This window comes from Pleurodeles waltl, chromosome 3_1 (assembly GCF_031143425.1).
Source record: "Pleurodeles waltl isolate 20211129_DDA chromosome 3_1, aPleWal1.hap1.20221129, whole genome shotgun sequence".
Classification (NCBI taxonomy): Eukaryota; Metazoa; Chordata; class Amphibia; order Caudata; family Salamandridae; genus Pleurodeles; species Pleurodeles waltl.
Window position 1 is genome coordinate 926,265,818 of NC_090440.1, and position 27,386 is coordinate 926,293,203.

A 27,386-nucleotide genomic window follows, 5' to 3' on the forward strand; every position below is an offset into this window, starting at 1 on the left:
CAGAAGCAGGGATGAAGGGCAGTCTTGTCTAGCCCCTTTTGTAATTTCAAATTAAGGGGTTTGAATGTTGGTGATACAAACTGAAGCCTTATGTGATCTATATAATAAAGATAAAAGGTTAAATAATTTAGGTCCAAAATCAGGCCTTTTAAAGGCATTTTCCAAAAGACTGGAACTTAAGCAAAACATGTTTTCTCAACATCCAAAGCAATGGCTGCTACAAAGGACTTTAGGTAAGGGAGTGCTGCTAATTATATTTTAAAATGTGCTTGCATTGTTAGATGATAATAAACATGGACTGTTCATTTTAACTAACTTTGGAATGAAAGGTTGAAGTCTTATAGCTAAAATCTTTGCAAAGCCCTTACAATCATTATATCCTTATAACATCATGCTGAGGGCTATTATGTTGTTAAAAATCCTGAACCTAAGTCATAGCTATAACCTATTACAATTGAGAGGGCCTCTGACAGCCCGATTAGCCCAAGGCAGAAGGGATATAAGGCTATTAGAACATTCCTCTCACTGAGGGTGGATGGTTCTTAAATTTAAAATGAGGAATCAGAAAGACAAACATTGGAATGTTGGAGTACAAGACGTATACCACCCATTATTAGCTGAAAAACTGCATTGTCTTCAATGGATCCCCCAAAATTCCGATGTTGTAATATTGATTAGAGATACAGGCCAAACCCGCTTTGTGAAAGTAGCCATACAATTCAAATAAGTTAGGTGTTATAGTCCTGGAGAAATTAGAAAAAAATGAGAATAGGAGTGAAGAGGGATTATTTTAAGTTTCCACTGTAAACCAATTAAGAGGCACTCACAGGAGGTAACCTTTCAATTACATCTGCTTTATCTCTGTCTTTGTGCACTCTCTTACTTGGTCTTAAACTCACCCAACAACTCGCCACTTCACAGGGTTAGAGGAACCATAGCCTCTTCCCTGAAACCGTGCAAACCTCCCTGAACCCATAGTCTACTGCTGCTAACCAACTCACCCTTACTTTCAGACAGCATCAGCATGTTAAAGCCAGTACATTCATTGCAGCCTGTTTTCTTTTAAAAATCTAAAAACACAGTTTCAACATAGGTATAAAAAACAACTTGAATCACAAAGTACTAGTGAGGATGATAGAAGCCCTGGGAGTAAACAATGAAAAATAAAGTATATCTAGACTATTTGGTGAGAAATATTAATCGTCAAATGTGTCCTCTGTCTATCTCTATGCCACATCCATGGCAACTATTAATGCTCTTACTACCTTTTTAAGAGACATCTTAACACTGAAAAGAATGAGAAATATTATTTAATGAAAGGTAGAATAAAATGCATGTTCCTAAATCTATTATCCCTTTTTATGTGTGCTTTATTGTAACACAACCACTGACATTTGAAGAACAATTTGCCATCTTTAAACACAATAACAGCTTTAATGGATTCCTTGACGTGAAAAAAATGTTTACAGAATGCTTAAGGCTTAAATGGTTATATGACTAACATAAGTAAGCACGTACATTGAGTTTCTTATTTCTTTTCTTTTTTGTCAGTTGACAGCCTAATAGAAAAGAAGTACGTTCAACAAATCATTCAAGCAGCTGAGCTGCATAAAATACTCAAGCATTCCAAAGTAAATCGTCCACACACAATAGAACCCAATGACACATCACTTTGTGAGCTCAATAGAAATGCAGTTCTTCACTGTATAAGTGGGTGGCCCACGCCTGTACAGATCACGCAATAATCAATAGCAAGCAATGAGAGGTAAAGGCCCTTGCTAGTGGGAAAAGCCTGATGGTGAGAGGTTCTGGCCATCAATGCTGCATGGCAGTTCAGGTCCTTATTTGTATGGGGTGTACTCAAGAAGGTAAGATGCTATGTAATTATACTTGGCATGAAGGTGTCATCACATAGGTTGCAAACTGATGTTCCCCATTTTACCATCCATGATTTGTTTATGCAAAGTCCAAATTACTAACAATGGTAGACAGGATTTTGAGCCAAAATATAACACCTCCTCACCGCAGGAATTACAAGGAGAAATGTTTTCATTTAATTTCTCCTAATGTTTCTTATACTGCATGTGTGGTGCACTGTACAGCACTACACAACGTGGGAACAATTTAAAGTATGTATTAGCATAGTATTTTCTACTGGAAAGGCACTCTTTTAATACAATACCAAGTCTAGACATCACACGCACAACTTTGCAACATAGTGCAAAGGTGTGTGAGTGGTGCTTTGTAGCCTGAAGGAAAGCCAGTACTGAGGAGGAGAGCAGAAGCACCATATTTGGTAGATATGGTGCTAACTTGCTCTCTTCTCCTAGCGCAATGCAGCACAGTGCAGCAATTTTGGTTGCAGGATTGTGCTACAAATTTTAGAATCTCTCCCCTATTTGTAGATTACTGGCATGCCTCAAAATATAAATTAATGGTGTACACCCTTTGTTGTGGACACAAATAGTTGGATCAGGCTATTGATCTTGGGTTGATGTCTAGGAAAAATGTGGTTTGTTTATACATTCACCTGATGTTTAAGTTTAATATTGCGTACTTTTGGAAAACAGTGAACAAGTTACTACAACTCAACCATTGCTAAGAATGTATAAGAAATCTAGGGTCTTCTAAACTCAGAAAACAATTTATGATCCAATACATAACAGTCTTGTGAATCAGTTTCTTGGCGGGGGGATATGCGAAAAATGGACATCATCTCTCAACATAACTTCAAAGAAGCTGCAAATTTAGGCGTACATTTCTGTGTTTTCCTCTAACCCGATTGGCACCCAGTTGTTTTTCCTACCTTACTTTGCACAAATCAGACTTTACTTTACAGAATGCTTTACAGAATATCTCTTCTAAAGAAATTGTGGAAAGAGGAAAGTTAAACAGGCAAATTTATGCTAATACAGTGCAGCCTTTTTAGTGGAGAGACAATATCACAAATCATTAATGAGGTATAGGGAAAGCCGGAAGAGTATTAGTCTTTGTGATGGCTTTTGTCGTGTAACTGTACAGTGGTTCCCAACCTTTTGACTTCTGTGGACCCCCACTTTATCATTTCTGGAACCTGGGGACCCCCTCTGATTCATTACTGTAATCTGGGGACCCCCCCTACTGAGTCATTATTGGAAGCCGGGGACCCTGTCCCAAAGTTTGTTGATGATTTGAAATGCAAAACAATAAAAGAATATATAGAAACAAGCATTCATCAAACAGATACACAAATGATAACACCTTTTATTTAATTTGCAAGCAAATATAAATAAAACAAAAAATTCATTTTAATAGGAAGGTTAGTGCTTTTCTAAATTCAATTGAAGCCACACATTGTTCATACTATATTCTGTTTGATGCACCAGCACTGCTCCCACGATTCAATCTGAGGATCCTAATTTAATTTTTAGCCTCCAATTTCAAATTCCTTGACATTTACAGTAAGTTTTAAAATGTTTAGTTTTGCATTTAGCCACTTTATTTATATACACTTTATTAATCTGTTGATATTATTTAATTTTGTAGGCTGTCACGGACCCCGTGCGGAGGCTTATACAGCTTGGAAACCACTGGTGTAGCAGGTTTGAATGCCTCCTGTCCCTTAGGGTCTTCCCATTGGCTGCCTATGGTGGGGGCGTGAAGCAATGGAACAGGAATCAAGCCAATCCAGTGGAATGTACAATTTTAACAGAGCTTCTGCTGAAAAGAAGATGCATTTGTTTACACCACAAACACTGAAACAATGCAAAAGGAGACAGGCTGTGTAGCAGGCAGTGCTTGGGACCTCGAAGGGCTGGTCCTTGGGGGGTGGGGCGGTCTCTTATGTGCATGGATTACCACGATGTAAGGTGTACGTAGCACCGACACGATGATTCATTATTATTGGGAAATCTACTGGAAGTAGGAACATAACCATGGAAACTGAAATAAAAAAACTAAAGCTGCGTGGTAAGAGGTATTAAAATCATTCAGATTCTTGGTTTGTTGAGCTTACCTCTTCTCCCGTGAGATAGTATGCGGATAACAGCCCTCCAACAAATCGAATGTTAATTTCAAAGAGAGAAGCTTCACCGTGCTGAAAAAGGCACAAATACATAGTGTGAGTTCTTTATTCAAATAATGCACTTGTGATAAGTACTACAAAATAGTTATATACAAACAGGAGGGACATTTTCTGTAAAAAACGCATAAACCTTGTTGTTTACTGTACAACCTCCCTGTTATGTTGAGCAACAAAAATTTAAGAAAAAGTCTAGTCTAAACTGCATTTAAACGATACATTCCCTGTTATAATCAGTATAGCAAAGCGGGTCCTTTCACCTCTAAACTGTGAAATTTCACTTAAGAATCGAGCCATAAACAGGAACTTGTGAGAGATACATATTTTAAATCACAGATTCTCTATTCAGTTTCTGTGCAGCCAATTATGTAGACGTAGGGGGTCATTCTGACCATGGCGGTAATTACCGCCATGGCGGAGGTCGGCGGTAGCACCGCCAACAGGCTGGCGGTGCACCGCTGGGCATTCTGACCGCGGCGGTTCAGCCGCGGCCAGAAACAGAAAGTTTCCGCTGCCCGTCTGAATCCTCCATGGCGGCGGAGCGCGCTCCGCCGCCATGGGGATTCTGACACCCCCTACCGCCATCCTGTTCATGGCGGCTCTCCCGCCATGAACAGGATGGCGGTAGGGGGTGCCGCGGGGCCCCTGGGGGCCCCTGCTGTTCCCATGCCAATGGCATGGGCACGGCAGGGGCCCTTGTAAGAGGGCCCCAAAAAGTATTTCAGTTTCTGCCCAGCAGACACTGAAATACGCGACGGGTGCAACTGCACCCTTCGCACCTTCCCACTCCGCCGGCTCAATTCTGAGCCGGCATCCTAGTGGGAAGGTTGATTTGCCCTGGGCTGGCGGGCGGTCTTTTGGCGGCCGCCCGCCAGCACAGGGCAAATGTCAGAATCACCGCCGCGGTCTTTCGACCGCGGTGCGGTGTTCTGACGGCGGTACCTTGGCGGACGGCCTCCGCCGTCCGCCAAGGTCAGAATGACCCCCGTAGTCTCTTGTCACTGTGAAGAGGGAGAGTTGCAGCTTTTGCCTGCAGGTGGTAGGTTTGCCCTTTGGAGGAAGCGGCTAAATGGTTAGTCAAAGCATATCAGAAAGCACAGCTGTCTTGTTGCAAAAGGCTTAGGGGGCATGCTGCTAACTGAACCAGAAAGCAACACCGCCCATTGGTTTCCATTAGAATTTAGTTTTTTCACTTTTAATTTCTTGTTTTCTATTTAATGCTTTTATTTGTTTTAGTCTGTCTTTCTTCTGTTTGTCCCTTCATGGAGCATACCCTGTTTATGATGTCTCTGATTGGCTCCTTTTACACCCTTACAAAAGTGTCTGCTTTTTCAGAACTCTTTTTGCTTTTTTTGTAAAAACACTCAATGAGAGCATATGCGTTTCTCCTGTTCTTTGTGTTTTCACCCTTTTCTCAGCACATACTTTAATGGTAAACATCAACCTCGCATTTCCAATTTCTGCCACCGGATGACGTGGAACAATTTTGCTTTTTCCCCCTGGCCTGCTACGCTTGTGCTTGTCGCTCTCCCCGTGCTTCTGATCTTGGCCTGCACATGTGCTTTTTGTCACCCGTGTTATTTATAAACAACCATAAACCCCGACCACTTGCTCCATCGCCCCTTTCCACTTCTAAGCTTTGCAATTTCCCTTCCTTCATTGTAACCCCTTAGCAGTCCACAATGTCAAATTACATATCCCTTGCCATTTCAAGCAATTCTAAGATACAGGGTATGCTCTCAAGGCCCAGCCCTTTCCTTACAAACCGACTTTAGCAAGATACATTCTGTTCTGCCCCCAACCCTCAAAAATTCCTGTGCTACCTCCTTTCCGACCCATAGCCTACCCAGCTACACTTGAGGCTGTAGCTTCTTTTGTGCAACAGGTGCATTGACACCATACCACAAAAACCACTGAGCCCAGATTGCTGCTTTATTACACAATTAAAGTAGGCGCACAAGAGCCCATTTACGACCTTGCATTATGGCCCATAATACATTGGCTGCCATGCACACTTCCATATGTTTTATAGTTGTCTCCAATGCCAATTACAAATTAGGCTGGTTCATAGCATCACAACCACCTATCACCTTTCTATACCACCCCTTGTCCCAACATGCCTACACAATCCTGGGTTTACATTTTCCTTTATAAACAGTATTTACAAAATAAATCATACCATATATAAATATTTATTATGTTATTATATTAATAATTATTACAATTAGAATACAACTTTCATATACAATAAAATGTGTTTCTGTTTTTTTAAACAGTTTTTGTTATTTCACTTTTTTTAAACAATACTTTACAAACAAACATTACCAGTTACCATTAACTCATAGTATAAAGGCAGGAACTTCTGGCTTTGCCGAAGCTTGTTTATGTTGCATCCACTTGTCTAGCCTTTTTATGGTGTTAATGAGTTGTGGGTAGACACAGCAGATGGTGATTACTAAGGTAAGGGTTAGTCTTGTTACCTTCCACCGAATCCGCCGGCATTAAAGGTTTGGATGTAGCTGTTGGTGAGTTTGTAGGCATACTACTTTCTCTATTTTTTGCATGTGATGTCGGGAGTCTGTTAAATCACCACTGATAGTCTCAATATGGCACCCATTATTCAGATTTCAAACCAGGGCCTTTTTTCTGTTTACAAATATAATTAGGGTGCCCCTTTTTATGATATTTATTTTTTGAACATTTCCTTCTGTATTTATGTTTCGGGCATATGGATATTTATTTTTTTGTTTTGAGAATTAACAGATTAATAAAATAGTATATTTCCACATTTATATAATTGATAAATCTGCACTCATCCACCGATGCCTGTCTCGTCTTAGCAAGTAAAGTAGCCAGGTAAATATTTACATTATATACAAATACATATATTAAGATATGCCTATATTTACGGAAATTTCATCCTGCTTTTAACTCCCCATGCTGTCTAGCTGCTCAGCTGCTGGTCTGGAATTCATGAAGGACAAAATGGAGAGTCATTCAAAAGAAGCACTACTTTCTGTATTTTCCCCTTTTAAAAATAAATACTGGCAGGTAATGTTGTTTTCGGTCTGTCTTTATCAGTAAAAACGTAAAACTTGGAGCCTTAATTATAATTTATTTGTACATTAGTTCACCACCAACACAGAATCCTTGTACTAGCTTGACTCCATTCACATGATTACTTGTTTTACACCTGGCTTCTAATTTTATTGCATCTTCCAGCATGACACCCCTATTTCCTTATAATTCACAAGACCCCCTAGGCACTATCCTTAACACAAACTTAGAATATTGTGGCTCTATAAATAAGCAAAGACTTCACAAATTGCCTTAATCACTATTCTAAACACAAACATAGAACATCAGGTCTCTCTCCAAAATCAAGTGATGTTCTCTATGGCACTCATTGGGGATGCTGGCACATGTACAAGCCTCCTGATGGTTCTTTTACAGTCATGATCAACTGAAATACATCAGGATATACTCTACTGATTTTGCTATTATTACCTGTCTGCACACATCTTCCCTGCTTTGCAATTTATTTATAGATTCCATTTATTGATTGGTTTGTATTTTTATGTTATTTCAGAGTTTATTAGTACAATACATTAATGTTTATTTTCCCCGATGGACTGTAAGTGGCCCACAATTAAAAGCAGACCAAACTTAGCATCAATGTAACAGAAAAAGAGTTTGTTGAGACTCAACAAAACTTTTGTATGATTATAAATAAGTAAATATACTAAATAAAAGAAATATGTCTGAATGCATGGACAATAGAGTGTGTTTTCAAATGAAAAATTGAAAAAGAAACATTGATTAGGGAAATGCAAAAAAGTAATTGTCAACATCCTCAGAAATCTGTATTACATGTTCACGGGATTGACATATTGAGCTCGGTTTTGACAATATGATTTGAACGATAGGAGAAGGTTAATCTTATGTTCAAGGATGACCAAGAATATTTTTCAAGCAGCATGTTGGGTAGCTTGTTGTCCATGATTTTATTTTTTTGTTACTTAGCTAAATCAAGAATCAATAATTCTAACATATGTTAACACCCTCTACTTTTCAACAATAGTTTCTTAACTATCTCCAGAGGCATAGGAAAACTTTGGCTGAATATCCATTGAGCCCTGGAGGCACAACAAATGAGGCAATGATGCCTTAAAACTTGGGAAAATAAAACATTGCTCCAATTACTTATTGTCAAACCCTCAGATGAGTCAAGCCACAAAGTATGAAAGGTGAACACTTGTAGGTAGCTGCTCCTTCCACAGCTACACATGTAGCTCAGTCAGGAGATCACTATTGGCCATGGCGCCATAATAGGCAGTATTGACAAAAAACTTTAATATGTGTCTTATGACAGTTATTTCACTGCCCATATAATAGCCATCTGCCAACCTAACTAGAGTACAATGTCTATTATATGGTAAAATGTGGCATCTAGAATGACGGTCAATGGATCTGGAATGGGATGTTGATGGATGGAAAGTTCGAAGTGACAGCTCAAAACCTTGCTGTTCCAGATGGAGATGATAGTGACCTTTAGAGGTGTTTATTCAAATAAACCTAGATGTCTCTGCTTTCATTAGAGTCCATCTCCTTAATAACTCAAGGGTCCCTAGAGCATAGTTACAATGGTGGCCAATGCCTTGAGTTCTGAATTTTCTTTGTTCTGGTTTTAGTTGGCAGAATTGCTCTGCTACATGTCATTCACACAGAAATTGCTCTCTCTGGAAGCTAAACTCACCACATTCAGATCAAGGCTTTTCTCCACCCAGTTTTTGGCATCTTGGAATGCTTCCTTAAGCTCCATAATATACAGAGTATCCAAAGCATCTACAATTGTAGCTCCTCGAAGTCCACCTGTGTAATAAAAGAAACGGTAGATTACGTTCAATTTAATTCAAACTTGTGGTGTCAGTGGGGTTAGTATTGTATTCTTATGTGCATACTAGATAAGTTGGAGATTGATTTACTTATTTACTTCAAAAACACATTGGGCCTGATAACAACTTTGGAGGATGGTGTTAATCCGTCCCAAATGTGACGGATATCCTGCCCACCGTATTACGAGTTCCTTAGGATATAATGGACTCGTAATACGGTAGGTGGTATATCCGTCACATTTGGGACGGATTAACACCGTCCTCCAAAGTTGTAATCAGGCCCTTAATAGTTATTTCATAAATTGAATCACTGGGTCTACTTACAAAACTACCTCACATATGAATGAGCTATATATTTGACAATACTGTCTGCAATATCATTTCCCCCATCGTGAACCATTCTGGGACACCACTTCTTGATATGGAATGTTTTTATTCATCTATATTTCTATGATGTGCATCATAATGCTATTGTTTATGAAGCCTCTTACAAAAGGTAGATAGCCAACACAAGTAAGGTAAAACTTGAAATTATAGTGTACCCTACTAATATATTTTTTCTTGTGCATTTCTTAGGAACCACATGTCACAGGCCTACAGTCAGCTAGATGACTCAATATGGTAACAATGGTCCATGATCTGCATTTCTTTTAATTCTGACAAATCCAACTCAACTGTACATTATTTTAAAATCAGTAAATTGACACCATTCAGATGGGTGATAAGAACTCAGTTTTTTTGACAATTTACCAGGCAATGTACTTCAATCCAATGAACCAGAGTATCAAGAATTCAAACCAAAGAGTGTCTTTATAGCACCAACATCTCATAAAATACTAGACATGTTTGAATGACTTGTCAAAAAAAAAATTCATACATCAATTACCAAGTGCCACAATCCAGGAACTTGACTCATAAAGATCAGAGAATTCTATTAGCTCTTGCTTGCAATCAGAGTTTGGTATGTCAACCAGCAGACAAAGGGGAAGCCTTAGTTGTTAAGGATCGAACATATTATGAAGAAAAAGTACTCATGCATGTTTCCATCAGTGACAACTACATTCCCCTTGACCAGGATACCACCTTTGATTTCATCGCAGTCCTACAAGTGATATTGGATAAGGCATTATCTAATGGGTGGATCTCCGAAAAAAAACGAGATATTTATTGACTGAACATTCACAATGTCCTTGACATTACATGCTTCCAAAAATTCATAACAATGCCTATGATCCTCTATTCAGACCCACTGTATCAGGGTGTGGTTCCCTACATGAACATCTAGGTAAATACCTTGATACATTTTTACAACCCATTGTTCAAAATTGGCAATCTTACATCCAGGACACCACTGACTTTTTGGAACTTCCGTCTCAGCTGGAGTTTAGTGATCCTGAATCCTGGTGGCTCTGCACAAGTGACGTTACAGCAGTGTATATGTCTATACCACATAATGAGGGCATTGAAGCTGTCAAATGGGCATTATTAGCACAAGAAGAGATTCGGGCGAACAACATTTTCATTATGGAACTTCTCCATTTTGTTTGTTTCACAGTTACTTTATGTGGAAAGATACTTTTTATCGTCAGAGAAACAGCACTTCCATGGGCTTGTCTGGGGCCCCAGCTATACAGATATCTTCATGGCTAAATTTGAGGACCAGTTAATCTTTTCTTCCAAGATTCGGCAGGAACATTTGGTTACCGACTGCAGGTACACTGACATTATAATTTTAATTTGGAGGGTCTCTAGGCCTCTGTTGGAACAACAAATCCAACAGATACTTCATCTCAATCAATGCAATCCTCTGATAGCACTTACCTATGTGATTGATAAGCACAGCATTGCCTACTTGGATGTCCAGACAGAACTGACCTCAACATGTTTGTTTACAAGTGTACATAGGAAACCCATAGATCGAAATAATTCATTATTGTTTAGCAGTTTCCATCCTCCTTCACTCGCACAACATCTTCCACTTTCACATTTCATCTGCATTAGAAGGATTGAAGTTAGCAAGCAAACATTGATGATGTTTGCATCAAAGTTTAAACAACAGAGTTATCCTGACCATGTGGTAGGTCAAGCGATGGGAAGAGTGCATACCATGGATCGCCTTATGGTGTTACAGCAAAAAACAACTAAGCAATCATCAAGAGATGTGTTTGTTTCTAAGTTTTCCGACTAAACCTGCTGCCATTAAACATATAATTTGCAGATGATGGGAAAAACTTCAATCCAAACCAGGTTTTAAATGTCTTTTGCTAACAAACCCATTTTTGCTCACACACACTTAGAACATTTGCAGGAGATCTTATCCTCTCCCAAATAGAAATCTGACATTCCATACAAAGGGATGAAGAAATGCTATAATTGGATTCATTGTAATAATGTGATCAAAGGCAACACCATAGCTCACCCTAAGACCGGTCATCTAGTGAAACTGTGTCACACATCTGACTGCAATACATGAAATGTGATTTACACGACTAAGGGGGTCATTCTGACCCTGGCGGTCATGGACCGCCAGGGCCAACGACCGCGGAAGCACCGCCAACAGGCTGGCGGTGCTTCCGGGGGCATTCTGACCGCGGCGGTAAAGCCGCGGTCAGAAAAGGGAAGCCGGCGGTTTCCCGCCGGCTTCCCGCTGCCCCAGGGAATCATCCACGGCGGCGCTGCAAGCAGCGCCGCCATGGGGATTCCGACCCCCTTCCCGCCAGCCTGGTTCTGGCGGTTTTCACCGCCAGAACCTGGCTGGCGGGAACGGGTGTCGTGGGGCCCCTGGGGGCCCCTGCAGTGCCCATGCCAGTGGCATGGGCACTGCAGGGGCCCCCTAACAGGGCCCCACATAGATTTTCAGTGTCTGTGTGGCAGACACTGAAAATCGCGACGGGTGCAACTGCACCCGTCGCACCCCTTCCACTCCGCCGGCTCCATTCGGAGCCGGCATCCTCGTGGAAGGGGGTTTCCCGCTGGACGGGCAGGCGGCCTTCTGGCGGTCACCCGCCAGCCCAGGGGGAAACTCAGAATGACCGCTGGCGGTTCCCGCCAGGCCGGCGGCATCCGCTGCCGGCGGGGGTCAGAATGACCCCCTAAATGTCCTTGCAGCCACCTTTATGTAGGCCAAGCAGAGTGAAAAATCAAGATTCGTTTGACAGAACACAAAAGCATGATTAGAAACAATAACATAATTTCATGTTTAGTGGTTCACTGGCTTGACCATAATCACAGCATTGTCCAATTGAGGGTCACTATTTTGGAAGCAGTGACGTTGAACACAGGGTAACAATCACAGACTGTTATCCCAGTGAGACACCTTTTGGATGGGCTTTCCACATGGGCTTTCCACATGGGCTAAATGATAAATTCCATTAAGGACGGGAAAGCGAGAATTATCCCACACAGGAATGAACTTTGATTATGTCTTTCATGCCTGAGAAGATGTTATTGTTGTGTTGTATTTTATTAAAATCCTGTGAGCTTCTGAAACATGTACAAGGTATTTGCAAATAATAGCCATGACAGTGGAGTTTTGTTTGTCATTATCTCATTGAAGCTGAGCAAAAACAAGGGAAAGAACTGGAAGTTTTATGATGGATTGTAGATCTGTATTTTTGGGAAAGCAGCCTAAACCACAACGGCGGAACAAGGAGGGTCGTTGTCCACGAAAGTGGAACAGTGCTTTCCTGAACGACCCTGTTTTCCTCTGCCTTAACTTCTCATGTCTGAACAACAAACATGCGTGGTTAAGGCAGAGGAAAACAGTCTCTGGGGTAAGGTTTGGGGGTAGTTTTAGGAGCGAGGGTGGGGGTAATTTATGTTTTAGGGGCAGGGGCGTGGTGGGGGTCGGGCTAATTTAGGTATTAGGGGGTTGCAGTACTTTTAGGGGAGGAACAGGGGTTGGGGTAGTTTATTTTTTAGAGGAGGGGTGGGGGGTTGGGGTGGTTTTACGTTTTGGGGCGGGATGGGGAGTCACTGTACTTTTAGGGCTGGGGGTGCAGGGGTTGGGGTGGTTTTAGGGGTGGGGAGGTCACAGTAACTTTAGGAGCGGGGTGGGGGTTTGGGTGGTTTTAGGTTATAGGGGCAGGGTGGGGGACCATGGTAATTTTAGGGGCTGAGGTGGTTTTGAGGTTTTAGGTGCAGAGTGGGGGTCGCAGTAATTTTAGGGGCGGGGTAGGGGGTTGGGGTGGTTTTAGGGGTGGGGCGGGTAGTTTTAGGGGTGGGGTGAGGGGTTGTGGTAGTTTTAGGGATGGGGGTGTAGTGCAGTTTAGGTTTTAGGGGTGAGGGGGCGATGTAGTTTTAGTGGCAGGGGTGGGGGTTGAGGTTGCAGTAGTTTTAGGGGCAGTGGTGGAGGGTTGGGGTAGTTTGGGTCTTAGGGGCGGGGGCAGGGTATTTTTAGGTTTTAGGGGTAGGGGGTCACAGTAGTTTTATGGGCGGGGTAGTTTAGGTTTTAGGGGTGGGGTCAGGGTAGTTTAGATTTTAGGGGTGGGGTGGGGTGGTCGCTATAGTTTTAGGGGGAGGGGGGGTCAGGGGGAGTCGCATGCTAGAACCATGCATGCCATTCCACGCATGCTTTTACCAGGAATGCCTTTACACTGAAAAATCGTTGTTAAGGCATTCATGGTAAAGGCATTAGTGGTAACAACGCTGTCGTTGTTCCGACCGCGTTGTTCAGGCATGCGTGGTTCCAGCATGCGTTGTTCCGACATGTATTCGTATTTTTTGCTTTGGTGCTAAAAAAAAAAACAGGAAGGAACGGAGGGTCACTGACTTTTGCAGATCCCCTGGGACACATGGGTGGCACAATATTGTTATTTGTTATTCTTCCTTATTGGCAGTCTTGGGTGATGTAATTTAGTTGGCAAATGGTTTGCGTTTATGGCTATATCCTTTCCTTGAGATCTTCTTTTATGTTCTACTGCAGGAAACACTTTGAACATCAATGGGAACTCTGCATCACACATCCCACCATGCCCAGCAATCAAACAAGCTCAACACTGAGAGACCAATCCTGTACCAGCCCATCCTGAGAGGGTCTCAACCCCAAGTCCTTGCACTGCCCTGAGTCAGAGAGGCCTCAGCTAACCCCAACTTCCCTGCTGATAAATCATTGGTCTTGAAAACATAGGGGCCAGCATCATCAGAGGGTGTAATTGTGATGCAGGTCTGAAAGACTTGAGTATGAGTATGTGTCTGTGGGCCTGTAAGTGTGTACAGGAGAGGGTGTCTGTGGGCCTGTAAGTGTGTACAGGAGAGGGTGAGCATGCAGTACATTTCCCTGGCCTTGTAGAGTGCTGTTTCTGGTCCTGCTGGAGTCTACAATAGACAACTGGTGTATTGAATACTTCTCAGGTCCTGCATGATTTCACAGTAGACCATAACTGCATAGTATTTTTCCGTGGTACTGACAGAGTGAATAGTAGAGGGTAAATGTGAGACTGTTCCTCTGATTCTGCATGTGAATGCTTTCGAGGGCCAGAGATCCTTTTTTTCACTTGACCTGCGAGTGTTCATAGTAGGAGGTAAGAGTGCAGTGTATGTCGCTGGTGTTATGTATGTAAGAGCAGTAGGTGAGAGAGTACTGTACTTCACCGGTTTCCACGGTAAGGATGTGTGTTATAATTTACTCTCTGTCGTGTCTGCCCTGCTCAGATCTACTTAGGAATGATGTCATAAATGTTACCAAGTCACTGTGCAGCTGGGTTTGCTCTTAAGGAGAAGGCTGAGCAGAGAGGATGCTTCTTCTCCAGAGGTGTTCTGCTGAGAGACATGTATCATATCAACTGCAATAAACCTACAACCTGTATCAGAATAGGCTACTAGACTCCTTCATGGCCTGCAGGCGGTACCTTCAATTATAATAGATAACACCACAGTATAACATTAAACGCGTAACAACAATAAAGGTCACTATTACAATAGTAGCAATACCATAGTCCAACCACTACAAGGAAAATAACTCCAACACCATTAAGGATAACACCAACATAACCCTACAAAACTACCCTGTACCTCACACTCCTACACAATATCATATTCTACAATGGTAGAAACACATTGTCCAGTAATGCAGGAGCAGAAACACCATTGCCCAACACTGTAAGGATACCAACACCATCATAGCCCAGCACTAGAATTATACCCACACCATAGCCGAAAGCCACAAGCTCACCAAGGTCATAACCCAGTATAAGGATGCCAACACCACAGACCAGTACCACAAGGGCACCAATAAAGCAGCCCAAAACTACAATGGTAGCAACTCAACAGTACAGGGGTAGCAACACCAAAGTCTAACATTACACGTCTACCAACACCACACCTCAACAACCCCACCCTACAAGAAATCAAAACCCAGCACAACTCTACATGGGTACCAATGTCAAATCCCAAAAATAACTGGTTAGCAACCCCAGTGCACAACACCACTGTACAACTGAAAATGGTACAAATACCACAGACCATAAAGATGCCAACACTACAGATCAATTCTGTATACCAACACCATGGCCCAATAGTATAGGGCTATGAATTTAATTACTCAGGACTATAAAGTTACCAATACCAGAGCAAAGCATTTCAACATTTGCAATACCACACCACAACAGTACAAAGAAATCAGCACATGACCAAACACTACAACTATACCAGAGTCCAACATTACTAGAATACCAATGTCAGAGGCCAGAGCAGCAACACCAGAGCCAAACCTGCAAGGATACCAACTTGATAGCCCAACAGTACAGGTATTCCAACAACAGCCCTGAACCACACACTGATCTGTACAAAGGTTTCACACTTAAAAGATGTATTTATTGTTCACATTCGGGGCAGGAGCATCATACCATGTGATCACCCGCCAGATACTCAACCAGCTCTTTGGTTATGGGCTACTTCTATCTGACACCAACTCCTTTGGGCAGTGTATCCCTATCACATTAACAACCTCTACAATAGTAGACCTTCACATCAGCAAAACCATTACGTTAACATCAATATGGTGTATATCTCCTACAGGTCCAATACTGATCCTACTTAGGCTTGGGATCTCCCTATCCAAGTGTCTTGTGTAACTCCTAATCCATTCATGTTTATACTTTCTACCTGAATAGTGAAACTAAAAGTCCGATTATGGGTGCTGATGGTTAAAAGTTCACACCTGGATGCATGGTCAAATGTCATGGGGCCATTTGACAGCCATCAATCCGTTTCCAAGCTGGATTTTCATGTCCTGCCCCTTTTTGGAAAATCTGCCGGCCAGCTGGTTGTTACATGGTCAGTGCTTAAATTGAGCAAGTAGTTGCAGATAGGGCTTGCTTGCACTCATTTTTGGGGTCCGGCACTTTTCTGTCATCAGACTTTGACTCCGAGCAAGAGAGAGAAAAACACAAAAGGGGGCGAAGGAGGAGGAAGAGAAAGATGGAGAAATAGAAAGCAGGGAGGGGGTGTGGCTTGCAGCCCAACATTGTGGATGCTAACTAAGTAAGCTCCTCGTATCCATACAGCGGACCCCATCCATCTGTTTCCAATCCGTGCAACCCCAGCCCTGAAAGAACCGCAGCCGAGTACTTAAACAGGGCATGCCCCCCTTGAGAACAAACCAGCCGACCAGAGTCAACCACAAGGCTCAAAATGGCATTCAGGTCTGCGAGTGCCAAGCTGTGAGGGAAGGACTGCAGACGCCAACTGGTGTAGTGGAGGAGACCTTAAAGAGGTGATGAGGGCTTGACCAGGACCTGCATTGGGTGGTTCCTCCCAACGGAAAGCCTGGACCTGCCTGCAGGGTCAGGCAAGAAGTGGCTCAAGCTAGGGAGTGCGCGGCCGCAACTGACTGGCCTGCAGCCCAAGGAGTGAGGAAATGACCGCCGGAGCGCACGAAAGTGCTGAGGAGTTGTGTGGCGCCCTCTGGGCTGGGCGGGAGAGGTGTCCAAGCAAGTAGTCTGCAGGCACCAGCAGCAGAGAAGAAGTAGCCCTGATCTTCCACCCAAGAAACCCAGGTACCGGGGTCCTGCTCCTTGGGGGCATTTTACTTAACACCCCTGACAGAGGTAGTGAAGGATCTCCTTAGCCCTGTACCCCCATAAGGCAAACCAGCACCATAGGACTGGTCCCTAGGCGACGACCGGCCTTCACAAACAAGGTGGAGATGTGGGGGTAGACTCCCAGTTCCAGCACTACCACTAGTCACCGGGGCCAGGACCCTTAAAGGAGACAGATTCCAGTGTGATATTGGACAATGACGGGCTATGCAGCCCACTCTGTACTAGCTTTGGGGTGGAGGGCTCTGAGTCGGGTGAACCTGGGCTTCCTGGGAGAGGCCATGATCAAGGAGAGGAGCACATCTGACAGTCGCCACACCTATAGAAACCTACATGGCGCGAAACCAACAGGCCACAAGGGAAAGGGCGGCCCATCCTGGGAAGCTCGCTGACAATATATGGTCCACCTGCCCCCTCCCGTTAGCAGGCAGCGGTGAACACCACCTGTGACAAGCATGCCTCAACATGGTGGGGAACAAAGAAGAAAAGCCCATCAATCTGCCAAATATGCAGTGCTGACACGGTCCCCTAGAGTGCCTTTGGTTGTTCCACAAGAAATGGTAAGAGACATGGCCGGGCCAGCCCAACAACCCACACTCATTGAAATAATGGCTGCAATATAGGGGGGTTAAAGACACATTAGAGACCAAGATTGACTCCTTCGTGGAGCTCGAAGACATGAAAGGACACTAACGATTAAACAACCTAGGCCTCGTGTGGGTTCCAGAAAAAACAGAAGGTCCCAGTGTTGATCTATTCATTAAACATTTCATTCTCAATATCCCAAAATCTAAAGGCCTCTCCAAATACTTTTCAGTGGAATGGTCTCACAGAACACCGGGCCAACCTCCAAAGACGGGAGCACCCCCAAGAAAAATTATAGTCTGAATCTTTAATTTTAGAGATCGAGATCTTATCCTAAAAGTTGTCCGCAAATCACCGGCTCTAGAGATCGAGAATGCTACCGTAAGCCTCTACCTGGACTTCACCCTCCAAGTCCAGCAAAAGCCCTGAGGGTTTATAGACATCAAAAGAGAGCTCAGTGCAGGGGAATTAAAATACATGATGCTCTTCCCTACCAAACTTAAAGTTATTTCTGAAGGAACAACGTGGCACTAGTTGTTGCCGGAGGAGGTTTGGGAATGGTTGGAGGAATGGCGCCATACATCCAGTGAAAACAGACATCAAAAGACCAGAGTCGCCTGTGCCCAGCACAGAAGCCAGACGAAGTCGACAGCTTCTATTCCTGAAGCACCTGACAATGAGAAGTGGAGCAACACACAGGTCCACTGGACGTAACATGTAGGGGGATGTAAGACACTCAGAGAATGAAGGGCTTCTGTTAAACACCATTCTTTCCACGAGAGGTAGCACATGCAGCTACTTCACCCCAGTTAATAGTTAAGACTCAGTTAGGAGAGCGACAGGCACTCTGCGAGTTGGGGGGAGGGAGGCAAGTTTGAAGGCTGCTATGCAGGGATGTCAGGGAGGGATATTTTGTTTTGGGAGTTAGTTTGCATGTTCTTTTGGCAGGTCATTTTGTACTAGATAACCACTGTGGGAGGACTTAAATGTGCTATACTCAGATTATCTATGACATCACATACTATTGCTGACACCCGTTCTCCTACATGTCCACATGTACCCTTAGAGTAATGTCTTGGAACATCAACAGCCTAGGACATAAGCTGAAGAGAAGCACAGTCATGCAATATATAAAGAGACAAAACTCAGATACAAGAAACTCACCTGTTGGGAAACACCTGCAAAGCATTATCCAGAAACGGATATACACTGACAGCACATGCGGGGTACAACTCAGATTCACAAGGGGTGGGCATCCTAGTTAAAAATACACCATTTACACCACAGTCAACATGGAGAGACCCGAAATATATTGTACAGTCAGGAATCTGGGATGGACAGGTCATCAATGTTGGCTCAGTAGATATCACACCTCGCCATCAACAGATTACCTCTCCCACCTGAGCACACTGCTTCTGCAATTACCCACAAAAATAATAATTCATGGGGGGGAGACTACAATACAGTCATATCGGAGACTCTGGATCGGGTCACACACGACCCTTGTTCCCAGGCACAGACCACGCTGGTGACATTCGTGGAAGCCTTCGGCCTAGTGGATAACTGGCGGCTCCGCCATCTGAAGGAGAGGCACTACACATTCCTCTTGAGGACACACAACAGAGCCTTGCGCTTAGATTACATTTTCACACACCACAGCCACTTAGCCAGAATAGCAGATGTGTGACACCTAGCACGAGGTATATCTGACCATTCACCAGTGTGGCTTGAGTTGAGAGGGGACTCCCAGATAAATACAGGCCTCAGATCTATTAACCCTTGGCAGTTAAAAGACGATAAAATCATAGCGGCCATAAGACAGACAACACACGACTATTTGAAAGAGAATGAGGGATCAGGAGGCTCAACTGCTAATCTATGGGAAGCATATAAGACTGTGTTAAGAGGCCAAGCGTACTCCTTCATAGCTGGGAAAATAAAAGACAAGGGCCAAAATGAGGGGTTTAGAAACAGAGATACAAGCCCTATGATTCCTGCCAGGGGGGAAACACGACAGTCCATCATACACTCAGACTGAAAGAACGCGAATTGAGAGAGTTGGCTGAAGACACCACTCACAAAATACATATTCTGACACAGGAGGCTTTATGAGGTGGGAGACACAGCGTGGAAGCTATTGGCATGGGTAAAGAAAAGAGATCAAGCATGAAACTGGGTCCTCAGACTCATGTCGGACAACAGAGAGGTCAAAGAACAGATGGAAGACACAGCAGAGTAATTTGAGACTTACTACTCCAAGCTCTCTGAAGCTCGGAAAACTACCCCCAGGAGGAAATGCGGGAATTCCACTGAGACATTAAGACACCCTCCCTCAGGAAAGATCATAAACAAATTTTAGAGAGCAACTTTACACACAGCGAATTACTGCAGGCAATAGGTTCCCTCTCATCAGGTAAAGCGATGGGTCCTAATGGCTTACCCATTGAATTATACAAAGTCCTAGCCAACAAAATGGTGCCCTACCTTCTTAAGATGTGGAATGAGGCTAAAGCCACAGGGATCCTCCCCAGTGCCCAATGCCAGGCCACAATAGTGGTGTATCACAAGCCAGATAAACACCCTGACCAATGCGGCTCATATAGACCAAACCCCCTTTTGAATGTGGAAGTCAAATTTCTAGCCAAGCTCCTGTCAAACAGGAGCATCCAAAGCCTTTGACATCCTAGCATGGGAGTGCATGTATGCAGTGCTAGACCTCTTTGGTTGTGGCACTTGATTTCTGGAAATGGATCTGCCTCTTTTACCAAGAACCAGAGGCACGAGTGACAGACAATGGGGCAACATTGCGGACCTTCACACTACATCGTGGAATGAGAAAGGGATGCCCGCTCTCCCTCTTATTGTTTGCCCTGGCGTTGGAACCCCTGGCAGTGTGGGTCAGGGGAATCCTCTGGTTCATGGAATCACATGGGGAGAGTCGTGGGAGGAGCGTATATCACTATAGACAGATGACGTCCTATTATATTTCACAGACCCTACATTTACGATTCCGTGCATCATGCAGATCTTTTGTACCTTCGGTCTTTATAAGAGATACACTATTAATTGGCAAAAGCCCATTATATACCTAATCACAGTTCCTATACCAACTCTGAGCGCCTCGCTACAAATACCCTTGACACAAGAGGGTTTTATGTATTTAGGAGTATATGGGCCACATGTATAAATATTTGGAATTGCAATTCCTTAATTGCGATTCCATGCAGATCGCAATTAGGGAATTGCAATTCCAAATGTAAGGAACTCCATCGAGTTTCTTTTGCGATTCCCGGTGGTTCGCAAATAGACCTGCCTCATTTATATTAATGAGGTAGGTTGCAATTCGCGACCCACCAGGAATCGCAAAAATCACAGGGATGGTGGCCTGCTGGTGTCAGCAAACCACCATGTATGTCTGTGATTGCTTTTAAATAAAGCATTTTTTTATTTATTTTTTTAACGCAGACCGTTTTCCTTAACCCCTAGGGTGCCCAGGACGAGCTGGTCTCACCCTCGGCAATGGTTGCCCGGTGCTGAGGACGAGCCCAGCTCATCCTGCTGTGGGCCCAAGTACCCCCCTCCCCTGGGCAGGGATGGAAGGGGAACATCTTCCCCTTCCACCCCGCCCCTCCCCGACCCCGTGGCATCTGATGAGGCCTACCTCTCCGTGCTGGAAGCTCACCTTCCAGCGCCGATCGGAGGAGCAATACAAAAGCATTTCGCCTCCAGTCACGTGGAGGGGGCAGAGAGGCATGAAAGGATAGGAAAGGTCTTTGCGATCGGGCAGCAGAAATGCCCACTAGACACCAGGGATTTTTTTTATATATATTTCAATAAGGGGAGCGGCCCCTTGGGCAAGGGCCGCTCCCCAGGGGGCAAATTATTTCTAGACCATTCCTGCTCCCCCTGGGGGCAGATCGGCCCAATATTATTAGGCCGATCTGCCCCCGGGGGAGCTGAAAACCACTAGACACCGGGGATAATTTTTTTTATGTTTGGGGAGCGACCCCTTAGGCAAGGGTCGCTCCTGGGGGGAGGCAAAATATTATTAGGCCATTTCTACCCCCCCAGGGGCAGCAACCACTAGACACCAGGGATTATTTATTTTATTAATTCTTGCGCAATAAGGGGAGCGGCCCCTTGGGCAAGGGCCACTCCCCAGGGGGGCAAAATATTTTTAGGCCATTTCTGCCCCCCCGGGGGCAGATTGGCCTAATATAATTAGGCCGATCTGCCCCCGGGGGGGCAGAAACCACTAGACACCGGGGGATTATTTCTTTTATTCATACTTGCACATAAGGGGAGCGGCCCCTTGGGCAATGGCCACTCCCCAGGGGGCCAAATTATTTTTAGGCCATTTCTGCCCCCACTGGGGGCAGAAAACCACTAGACACCAGGGATAATTTTTTTTGTTTATTTTTATTTTTATACGTGTGCGGAGCGACCCCTCAGGCAAGGGTCGCTCCCGGGGGGCCAAATTATTTTTAGGCCATTTCTGCCCCCCTGAAGGCAGAAACTACAAGACACTGGGGATTATTTTTTTTTTTTTACTAACGCATAATGCATCTTTGGCAAGGGCCACTCTCCAGGAGGGGCAAAATATTTTTAGGCCTTTTCTGCCCCCCCCCTGGAGGCAGATCGGCCTAATATAATTAGGCAGATCTGCCCCCGTGGTGGGGGGGCAGAAACCTCTAGACACCAGGGATATATATTTTTTTTTATTTACTTTATTATTTTATGTATGGGGAGTGACCCTTAGACAAGGGTCGCTCCCCTGGGGGGTAAATTGTATTTAGGTCATTTCTGCCCTCCTTGGGGGCAGATCGGCCTTTTTTTGTTAGGCCAATCTGCCCCCAAAGGGGGCAGAAACCTCTAGACACCATGGATTGGTGTGTGTGTATGTGTGTGTTTCGTTTGGGGGTGAAGCCCCTTGGGCAAGGGTCGCTCCCCATGGGGACACATTACTATTGGCCATAACTGCCCCCCTTGGGGGCAGATTGGCCAATTGTTGGCAGGCCCATCTGCCCCCAAGAGGGGCAGAAAGCCCACCAGAGACCAGGGAAGATTTTATTTTCAAAATAAGAGGATGGGGTATGGCCATACACCCACCCCAAATAAATGGGCCAAAGTTGTTCTGCCCACCAGTGGGCAGATTGGGCAATTACCCCCGATCCACACCTTGGGGGGACAGAAAGTCTACTAGATGCCAGGGCATAAAAACAATAAAAGAAAATAGTGGGGTGGTGGCTACCAACCAGTATGGGCCTGGGTATGCCCCCACCCGAACTGAAGGGGCTAACAGTCTTTCAGCTCTCCCCCGCACACTAAAACATCTTATCCCATGGCAAACAAGAGGACATTTGATTATTTTTGTTTTTTGTTTTACATTTGGGCCATGAGAGCTTGGTAGCTCTCAAAATCGTCCCACTTGGAATGGTAAGGGCTGCACATTTTTTTTTACTTTGGGACTCTGCCATGTAGAAAAATCCACAAGACCTAGACACATTTGAAAACTAAACATCTAGTTGATTCCAGGGTGGTGCGCTTCACATGCACACAGCACCATTTTCTTACCCACAATGCCCTGCAAACCTGCAACTTTGCTGGAAAGCACACATTTTTCCCACATTTTTGTGATGGAACCTTCCGGAATCTGCAGAAATCCACAAACTTCCTACCACCCAGCATTGTCTCATCTATACCGATAGAAATTCTGCTGCACTTGTCAGCCTAAATTTCTTTTTTCCAACTGCGCTATTGGACCCACTTTGGTTCCCCCTCAATTTTGACATGTTTTTGGCTCTTCCCTGTCATAAGCACTTGGCCCACCTACACAAGTGAGGTATCATTTTTACTGGGAGACTGAGGGAAATGTTGGGTGGTAGGAAATTCGAACCAGTGCGGTGATCCCACACAGAAATGTGGGAAAAATGTGATTTATTTTAGCTAAATTTGAGGTTTGCTGAGGATTCTGGGTAAGAAAACATTGGGGGATACACGCAAGTCACACCTCCCTGGACTCCCTTGTGTGTCTAGTTTTCAGAAATGTCTGGGTTTGGTAGGTTTCCCTAGATGGCTGCTGAACCCAGGACCAAAAATGCAGGTGCCCCCGCAAAAACAGGTAGTTTTGTATTTGATAATTTTGATGTGTCCAGATAGTGTTTTGGAGCATTTCCTGTTGCGAGCACAAGGCCTACCCACACAAGTGAGGCACCATTTTTTATCGGGAGACTTGGGGGAACGCTGGGTGGAAGGACATTTGGGGCTCCTCTCAGATTCCAGAAATTTCTGTCACCGAAATGTGAGGAAAAAGTGTTTTTTTGGCCAAATTTTGAGGTTTGCAAAGGATTCTGGGTAACAGAACCTGGTGTGAGCCCCACAAGTCACCCCATCAAAATGTGATGTGTCCACGTTGTGTTTTGGGGCATTTCCTGTCATGGGCACTAGGCCTACCCACGCAAATGAGGTATCATTTTTATCGGGAGACTTGGGGGGACAAAGAATAGTAAAACAAGTGTTATTGCCCCTTTTCTTTCTCTACATTTCTTCCTTCCAAATATAAGACAGTGTGTAAAAAAGATGTCTATTTGAGAAATGCCCTGTAATTCACATGCTAGTATGGGCACCCCAAAATTCAGAGCTGTGCAAATAACCACTGCTCCTCAACACCTTATCTTGTGCCCATTTTGGAAATACAAAGGTTTTCATGATACCTATTTTTCACTCTTTATATTTCAGCAAATGAATTGATGTATACCCGGTATAGATTGAAAACCCACTGCAAGGTGCAGCTCATTTATTGCCTCTGGGTACCTACGGTTCTTGATGAACCTACAAGCCCTATATATCCCTGCAACCAGAAGAGTCCAGCAGACGTAATGGTATATTGCTTTCAAAAATCAGACATTGCAGGAAAACGTTACAGAGTAAAACATAGAGAAAATGGCTGTTTTTTTCACTTGAATTTCATTTTTTTTTGTTTTATTTCAGTTGTTATTTTCTGTAGGAAACCCTTGAAGGATCTACACAAATTACCCATTGCTGAATTCAGAATGTTGTCTACTTTTCAGACATGTTTAGGTTTCTGGGATCCAACACTGGTTTCACACCCATTTCTGTCACTGACTGGAAGGAGGCTGAAAGCAAAAATAATCATAAAAATGGGCTATGTCCCAGTAAAATGCCAAAATTGTGTTGAAAAATTGGGTTTTCTGATTCAAGTCTACCTGTTCCTGAAAGGTGGGAAGCTGGTGATTTTAGCACCGTAAACTCTTTGTTGATGCCATTTTCAGGGAAAAAAACACAAGCCTTCTTCTGCAGCTCTTTTTTCCCATTTTCTCGAAAAAAACAAACTTTTCACTGTATTTTGGCTAATTTCTTGGTCTCCTTCATGGGAACCCACAAAGTCTGGCTACCTCTAGAATCCCTAGGATGTTAAAAAAAAGGACGCAAATTTGGCGTGGGTAGCTTATGTGGACAAAAAGTTATGAGGGCCTAAGCGCGCCCCGCCCCAAATAGCCAAAAAAAGGCTTGGCACCTGAGGGGGAATAGGCCTGGCAGCGAAGGGGTTAAAGGAAAACAGGCTGTGTTTACAAAGAAAAAAATGAAACGTTTCAGTTTCATTTTTTAAGAGTAGGCAGTGGTCCACTGCCTGCTCTTAAATTTTTTTTTCGCAGGGTCCCCTTCCCCTTTGCGAATGGGTTAATACCAATTTGAAATTGGCGCTAACTGCGATTGTTTGGCGACCCCATTCACGGTCACAAAACAATCATATATACCATTTAGATTCGGTACAGGGAAGGAACGCCCTGGACACGCCCCTTCCTAATACCGAATCGCAAAACCCAAATTGCGATTCGGTGACAAGTTACCGAATCGCAGTTCGGGCTTTGTACATCTGGCCCTATATTACTAAAGATACAAAGATATTTTATCAACGCAGTGCAGTCTGTTATCGGTCTTGGAAAGGTTCGAGGCAGATATCAGCCACTGGAAAGATTTGCCACTCTCACTTTTGGGGCGGGCGGTAATGTTTAAAATGATGACAGTGCTCTGGATGATTTATGCCCTACAAAATACCCCTAATCCAGTACCCAAGGAATACTTCTGAAGGACGGAAGTTTGCTTGCAGCTACTACTCTCACCTAGGGGCTGATTTCAGAGCAGGACGAGCTGCCATGATTCATTATTCACCCTCATCCATGCACATCATTTAGGGGTCACACCTGCGACCCATGGCTTGCCCCTTACAACCCCTTCCACTGCTTTTGCTACACCTGACATCAGAGGTGGCAAAATCAGTCCCAGGCATACAAGAGCAGTCCCATTTTCCTTTTTTTGCCATTCATTTATTACACTAATAGTGTATATGTTATAATTCACAATTAGTGTAAAAAAGAATGAATTACAATTTGCTGAAATATAACCTTCCCTGGCAGCTAAGGTAATTAAAAAAATATTTTAAATGTATGCTGTGTGCACACTTGCGGGTGAGAGTGTGTGTATGTATGCATAAGCATGTGTATGAATGAAGTGAAACGTTAAATGGCGTGTGTTGTCACCTCCGCTACCCCTGACATTTTGGTGAGTTGACGTTTATACCCTTATCCCTTTTCTATTTGCTCCTGCATTGTGGGGCTGGTTTGAACATGTTTGCCAAGGCTGATTTTGGTTTACAGTCCTCCCTTTCTGCAGCAAAGCCCTCTTACCACTGTACCCCGGTGCCACTGCACTCGCGGCACTAATGATAGTTAAGACCCTGTTTATCGCAGTTTCATCGAAGGCACGTGATAGAATTAAAGATGTTTGGGTCCTCTTTATTTGACTGCAAGAGTCTAATTTCTTCTTTCAGTCATTCCTCGCTCAGCTGTTCACATGGCATACATAAACTCCAGTCTACAACGGAGTTACTCGGCCAAACTAAATTGATCTTTCAGCAACCAGAAGATGTACACTCATTAATATTTTATTTGACCTCAATACCAAAGCTTCGGATAACAAGAGAATGGTGCATGATTTCGTTACTTAACTCGGCGCTGCACGCCATCGACTTGGTAGCTTTCCAGCTTTCACAAATAAAGACTGTTAAACAACAGCGTTACAAATGGGCCTCAGTGCGAGGAAATGCTGAAGTCAGTGACGCCTGAGAAAAGAAGTCCTGCTGACGCCAGACAATACACAATGCGGCAGATTTCTAGCAATCCTTTATTACGGGGACCTTTTGCACTGAAAGGAATAATGATTAGTCCGCAGTCAGGTTTCACGTTTCTCAAGGACAGATTCCAGTAAGGCTCAGATATGTACCCTGGACACTCCCTGCAGGCATCTGATTTACAGAAAATGCTTGCCCACTGATGAACCTGTCGTTAAGTCGGATAGAGGTGGGGGCACAAGTGTCTCCATCTGCACTGTGTGAAAAGGAAAACAGAGAAGGTACACATGTCTAGAGCAATTTAGTAGATTAAATGTGACTTCTCTTAGTTTTTATATTTTTGTTGAGTTTTTAGTAACTAGCAGGCACACCTACCTGTACTTGTTGCACCTCTGATTTACCAGTTTACACAATAATTATTTTTTTCCTCCTTACCTTCATGCCACACTACAATCCCTCGATATATTACACTTCTGGACCAACCACAACCTTCTTTCATTGGGCGCCATGAAATCAGTGCTGGTCATCACCCTACAATCTCTAAATTGTTGTTTACTAAATATCAAATCTACCATGAAACATTACATAGAGACATGGGACTTCTGGATAAGGAAATATCCTATATTTGTTGCCTAGTGCAACCCTGGCTCACCACT

General features: G+C 43.8%; 1 protein-coding gene across 2 annotated transcripts in view; it reads right to left on the minus strand.

The window, feature by feature from the left end:
* Positions 1 to 27,386, minus strand: part of MAN1C1 (mannosidase alpha class 1C member 1) — a 346,263-nt gene that overhangs the window by 157,278 nt on the left and 161,599 nt on the right. For both annotated transcript variants that reach the window (XM_069223920.1, XM_069223921.1), the window contains 2 exons: positions 8,817 to 8,932; positions 3,995 to 4,075 (listed from right to left, as the gene is read on the minus strand). In XM_069223920.1, the coding sequence (XP_069080021.1) occupies positions 3,995 to 4,075; positions 8,817 to 8,932 (197 nt within the window). The remainder of the gene's footprint in view (positions 1 to 3,994; positions 4,076 to 8,816; positions 8,933 to 27,386) is intronic.